Source organism: Malaya genurostris, chromosome 3 (assembly GCF_030247185.1).
Source record: "Malaya genurostris strain Urasoe2022 chromosome 3, Malgen_1.1, whole genome shotgun sequence".
Taxonomy (NCBI): Eukaryota; Metazoa; Arthropoda; class Insecta; order Diptera; family Culicidae; genus Malaya; species Malaya genurostris.
Genome location: NC_080572.1, coordinates 94,325,373 through 94,331,550, shown reverse-complemented (window position 1 = coordinate 94,331,550; position 6,178 = coordinate 94,325,373). Strand labels below are relative to the sequence as shown.

Sequence of the window (6,178 nt, the reverse complement as noted above, 5' to 3'; positions counted from 1 at the left end):
TTTATCATATTCATGATTTGAATTTTTTATTGATTCGTCAGATTTTACATAATAAAAATCAATTGAATGTATGGCAAATAGACGCTGAGAACACTAAACATATTCTGAAGCTATACTTAGTCTAACTTCAAATCTATCGGCACATTTATTTGGGGAATAAAAACCTGAGAGTGAACGAAACAATTATTAACGGCTATTCACTACAACTAATATGGATCATTTTAATGAATAAAACTACTGAAGGAAGTTTTTTTATGTCGCAGTAAAAATCACTAAGTTGGAGATCAAATTCCTTTTGATCACTTACAGATTAGTAGAGCACGCAGCAAATCTCTCGAACCTTTGAACACTTTTCAACAATCGATATGTACATAATACATGTCGTATGCAGGGACGGCATTTCTCTCTAATGTTGATTGAAAAGGTTACCTTTAGTCGAAGGTGGACCGTTCGAGAACCCTGCACCGATTCGATTATTTTGGACATTAGATGATGAAGCGGAATTGCTTCCACTAGTAGTGGCTGCATTCGGGCTCGTAGGACTGAAAATAGAAGCATGCAACTAATTGTTGGAAGATTTTCGTGATAGTAATTACTTACACTAACTGAACGTGCGCAACATTCTTCAAGTGAGCATTTACTGCTAGTGCCACAGAGTCATTAACTGAGAGTTGCAAATTTTCTTCTATTTTGCGCATCTTTTTATTCAAGTACACCTTCAGCACTTCGTAGTGATACTTGCAACTACCATGACGCTTTCTTTTAGATGTTGCTGATGCTCGTTCCAATTCTTCCACCGCTTTCTGTAGTGCTGATTGATCATCCAACGACGAATTCAACTGCATTTGGGATTTTATCGTTCCGAATTCTTCATTTGTGACAAATGGAATTTCCAAAGATTCCATGAAACTACTCATTTCGTCATAATCTTTTCCCATTTGTACAGTGCCTTTAACCAGACGATTCATTAACTTATTGTGATGTATGTAATTCTCTGATGAACGAGTAATGATTGCTGAGCATTTACTGCATTTCATCGCGAACGTAGAATAACAACCGCTTACGTACTCTTGGTAGGGCTTTAGTAATCCTCCTGGACAATGCTTTGAGTGCATAAACTGAGAATACGCAGCCCACTGAAGGAAATGATCGATTTCGATTATACGATATCCTTTGAATTTGGGGATATCTTCTGCATCCATGCCATTTTGTGTAATTCCATGATGTTGTTGATTGTTCTGCACCATTCCGGGCGCTGCTTCCGATGTTCTTCTTTGATTGATTCGCGTATTTTTCTTCACTTGTGAAGATTCTACAATACCAATAAAAATGATTGATATTCGTTCGAAAAAACTTGCATCAAACTTACTTATACCAGGTGTTTTTCTGTCTTCAGTAGAATTCACTTGCAAAGCGTCTTCTTTTTTCTGATGTTGTTGAATAGCTTGCAAATCGTGCACGGACTTTCTTCTGGTCATCATTTTTCAGCTTCAACTTCTCAGATCATTCGATATATTATCCTTAATTATTTCTACTACTTATGTACGCTTATCCTCTGGCTGACAAGAAAACACAATCTGCACAAATACTGTATGAATATAGGTTCCGGTATTTTATTGCTGTTAAATTTAATACAAAAACAAATAGGTGAATAGAAATAGACAGCAATAAAGTAGTGTTCTCCTACTCTATTCAACGAATAACTTCTGCAGAGAAGCATTTAATTTAATCCCAAGCGTGCAATGCGAACGAGCTGCTCATAGCGATGAAAAAAAACATGAAATGTAAATAAAAATGGATGGCAAGAAAAGAAACGGAATGCAAAGCAAATAAAAAATGACATTTCTTTGAGGGATAGAACACTCAGATTTCTAACCCACTCCATACACAGAAAAAAGAGAAATATTCCACTAAAAATGAATGCGACCGTCCCACGACAAGAGGGCCTAACTGCAAATGACAGTTTCTCTTTGTTTACTTTTTCTTTCACGATTTACCGAACTGATTTTATATTTGACACTTTACTCTTCGCAAAACTTTCAATCTAAAGCTACAAGCTTTCGATTTATATTAGAAACTTTAGAGAATTTGCAATAATGGCTCCGTAACCCACTTGTACGCGGCGGGCAGATTCCCCCCCAGACGGCTGGCTATGCCTGCCAGCCATTTTTGCCGGAATTCTGCCAGAATTCCGGCAAAAGTCTGGCAATAATGCAATAAGCGTTTCCGGCAAAGAATTCCGTCTAGCGGTTATTAACGGTTCTTTTCTGTCGGATTCTTGCCATACAATATTGGCAGAACTGTTTTGAATCGGTTCTACATTTTAAGCGTCTAGGTTATATTTTTTCAATAAAAGATACATATGAAAGGCAATAAGTTATTGCCCATTTATATATACTAATCATGGAAAATGTTATTACCAATAACATTGCTTTCTCACTACCAAACATACCCATATTTCAAACTCATTTACCTCGTCTCAAAATTCGTTTTTTGTGCGTACATGCGGGATTGACGATTGACGAATATCGAATTAAAAAAAAGAAAAAAAGAAAGAGGAGGAAAATAAACAAGACACGTACGGCAAGATAATGATGCAATTTCGCCTGGACAATTTTGGCAGCAGTCGGAATGCAGCCAGCATTCTGACGGTTGCCAGAATTCCTCACAAGCGGGAATAATTAAAAGAGAAAATAAACAAAGAGAGGCTTTCATTTGCAGTTAGGCCCTTTTGTCGTGGACCATCGAATTGTTCGTTGAGCGCCTGTTGAGCTGAACACTAAAGTGGCCCATCCACGATCATGAAAAGTGTCATTACTAAATGTAATGTCATATTCAATTAACGTGTAAGGGCTGTTATAATGAATTGTCCTTGCAAATTTGGAATGCCACTGAATACTAAGTGGTATTCATTAAAAATGACAATAATATTTCTCGTGTAAGGGCCGCTTAAGCAATACTAATCAAACATCAGTTAATTCAGTTTTTTGTTGTTGTTTTTTCAGCAAATACTCGAAGTACAAGAAAATACAAACAAACAAACGACCTCTAGTAACAACAAGTGTTGGACTAACATCCCTTCCCATTCCTTAGACGATCGACGTTCGGGCCTGGCCGGCGCCGGTACCGATCAATGAATTCTGGGGTTACCAGAAGATGCACATTGAAGGATGATTTACCAGTCCCAGGTTGGATCATCTAGAAATTCCCTGTACAATTTCAGCTAATCCCGATCAGTTACGGAGTAGCAACCAGGGGTGGTCACTCAAGCTCAAGCTTATATGCACTTGCATGACAATTCGACTGTAAGCGTCAAGCGAATTGAGTACTAAAAGTCATATAAGGTATGAGGTAGAAAAACCTGATTTAATCACTCCTACGAAGACTTTTGTAGTCATTTTGTTCAAAAATTTTTAATTATATGCTTGACACTTAGTATTGTAGCAATTTTCAGGTAATATAAGGATGAATGACAGGACATATATACATCAATACAGTGAAACTTTAAGCTGATATGATATGACATTAATCTATGTCTGTATGAATTCCATATGCAAAGTATTCGATATCAACATGTCAGCACTTAAGATTAAAATGTGATGATATTCGATTGAGCCATATGACGACACATTTTATTTTTATGCGTTAAAATTTGGAGCACAAATGAAGCGTACTTGAATTATTAGTGAGTCTAAAACTTGAAATGTATTTGAAGAAACACATTTTAAAAAAGTGTCGATTTGTTGCAGTTACAGAACAAATCAAATATGCTATTGAAATATAAATATCTTAAATGAAAAGTTTTAAACTTTCGCTGAGCTCGAGCAATATTTAACGGATACTTAATATTTTACTAGGGATAGTGAGAAAGTTTAGAGAGAATTGTGCGGGATTAATGAGTTTAGGAAGGTTTAGGACAAATTGTGCGGGAATAACGGATTAAAGAATGTTAAGAGGAATCGATGCAAGATCAAGCGAAAATATTTGAGATTAGATCAATTTATTTGTCTCAATTAGTTCTTAGTTTAGGTTGACTAGCCTCTTTCAAATACCTAATAAATAATGATTGAATTGATCCTTAAGAGCGCCTTTGAAAGCCCGTTTCTGAGTGCAGTGAAACAAGATACATATGTTTGCTCCTTTCAACTTGTATTCCCACAAAAACGAATACCATAAACTGACTAATACTTCTAGTGCACGATTACATTTTATCATCTTTGGGTGTACGATTTTTTAGAGGGTCAAAATAAATTTGGTTAGAATTTGTCGGACCTTGTTCAGAAAAAATCTCGTTGACAGAGATGCCATTTTTGCAGTTAAAAGCTGATAATTAAAATTTTGGTTTGTACTTCGAGCAATACATGTGAAATAAATTCTCGTTTAATACAAGTATGTCGCAAAATTCCCAGGTATTTTATTTTGTGATTTTTCTTCTTAGTTCTTTCAACAGGATGTAAAACGTAAATTAATGGAAATGTTTCGAGTTTTGCAACTTGTTTATAAAAATCTAGTTGGCATTTCTGCTTGGTAGTTATGGTAGCTGTTGCTGTCAATTTTTCCAATTGGGAAGGTTCATATTCATACCTCCGAAGTGAAAAACTTTGAAAAATATTTCTTCGCGGCAAACAAATTAAATCAATTTGGAAACTTACTATCGCTATGGCCTTAATGTTGAGGTGAGCGTACGATTAAGTTTGTTTTCTTTTGATATATTTTATCTTCCATTTGAATTATGTAATTTTTAATAGCTTCGGATACTATAAGCGTTCATACTTATTAATAGAAGCAATAATATATCCATGGAAATTTTCAAGTTGAAGTCACCTTTCCGTGCAGTTAGAGGACGCTTTTATATGTCCATTCTAATTTCCGGCTTCACCGGCAAGTAACAGTAACGAATACAAGTAAATATGCCCAAAACCAACTTAGAAGGCGATACTTAACCGGAAACGTGAAAATCGCTCTTGCACAACCCTTGTCATTGTCACGGTTTGGTATTGGACCGAAATTGATGGTGCTTTTTTTACAAACCGGTTATTGCATCTTCGAACCACAGCCAAAAAGGATTGTTAACATCAGGATCATACCACTAATCATGCAATAGTTCTGTATGTTAAGAATCTAATCAGAATCGTCAAATTTCACAAATGGAATGTGCGAATTTGCGACGTGTCATATATCCGGCATCGACATATGTTTTCAAAAAGTTAAATCTCAATCTTTTTCGTATCGAATTCATTGCCGGTATTACGCCGTCTTTGTAGGCCAACATGCATTGAATTTTGGAGCACTTTTTCTCAGGTATTCTGTACAGCACATATGTAACGTGTGAGTATATGCGTATAATTAGTATGAAAGTATATTAGTGCCGAGCTCTTCACCGTATGTTTAAACGATCCTTTGCCCAAAAAACTGCGCTAATGTTCCTGATTCCGGTCATGTAGCAGTGAGATAATCAAATACTGTAGTAATAAATTCACGTTCATTTTCTTAGTGATGAAACGTCCTGTAGTATACCGATTAGATTATCTAACCTTTATATTACAACTTTCCAGAAACGCTTGCCGACGTAATTTTCTGCAGGGCCAAAACACGGCCACACACTGGTTAGCTGTTCGAACCGTTGTTTTAAAGCCAGTGCAGTCCGTTGTTCCAGAAGGTGAATCGCACGATGAACGGAACGCTCGTCTCAAGCGCCCGCAATCGCCACATTTGACAATTTATGCTCCCCAGCTAACCAGTATGCTGTCTATTACGCATCGTATGACCGGTTTAGCATTGGCCGGCTATGCTACGATTCTAGGATTGGGAGCACTTGCCTTGCCTCACGACGCAAATCATTACTTGACCATGCTGGAGGGACTCAACGCACCAACTCTGTTCGCCTTGAAGTTCACATTATCTTATCCTTTAGCGTTCCATGCAACTAATGGAGTTCGCCACCTATTTTGGGATATTGGCAAATTTTTAAGCATCAAAGAAGTCTACAATACAGGATACGTGATGATATTGGTTTCCGGAGCGATTGCGACTGGACTCACCTTCTTGTAAACTGACTAAAGCGCAGTTCACAACATAAATTGACTAAGCGTCACCCAAGAGTATTTGAGAATTCAAAAGCATATTTATTTAAAATTGCGTTCAATAAACCGTTTGATGGATTCTAATTTTACGCTGA

General features: G+C 36.7%; 2 protein-coding genes across 3 annotated transcripts; one reads left to right on the top strand and one right to left on the bottom strand.

The window, feature by feature from the left end:
• LOC131438542 (uncharacterized) lies at window positions 1–1,826 on the bottom strand. The gene is made up of 4 exons (XM_058608643.1): window positions 1,688–1,826; window positions 1,370–1,619; window positions 601–1,312; window positions 1–542 (listed from the first exon to the last, which is right to left on the bottom strand). Exons 2-4 carry the CDS (start codon window positions 1,479–1,481, stop codon window positions 407–409), a joined length of 960 nt encoding a protein of 319 aa, XP_058464626.1. The 5' UTR covers window positions 1,482–1,619; window positions 1,688–1,826; the 3' UTR covers window positions 1–406.
• Window positions 1,827–4,516: 2,690 nt separating this feature from the next.
• LOC131436828 (succinate dehydrogenase cytochrome b556 subunit-like) lies at window positions 4,517–6,167 on the top strand. Of its 2 annotated transcripts, XM_058605756.1 has the most exons (3): window positions 4,530–4,676; window positions 4,749–5,301; window positions 5,556–6,167. In XM_058605756.1, the coding sequence occupies exons 2-3, from the start codon at window positions 5,153–5,155 to the stop codon at window positions 6,049–6,051; spliced, it is 645 nt and encodes a 214-aa protein (XP_058461739.1). In that variant the 5' UTR covers window positions 4,530–4,676; window positions 4,749–5,152; the 3' UTR covers window positions 6,052–6,167. The 2 variants fall into 2 exon arrangements, with proteins under 2 accessions (XP_058461741.1, XP_058461739.1); XM_058605758.1 differs by lacking the exon at window positions 4,749–5,301 and having other exon boundaries at window positions 4,517–4,676.
• Window positions 6,168–6,178: the final 11 nt, after the last annotated feature.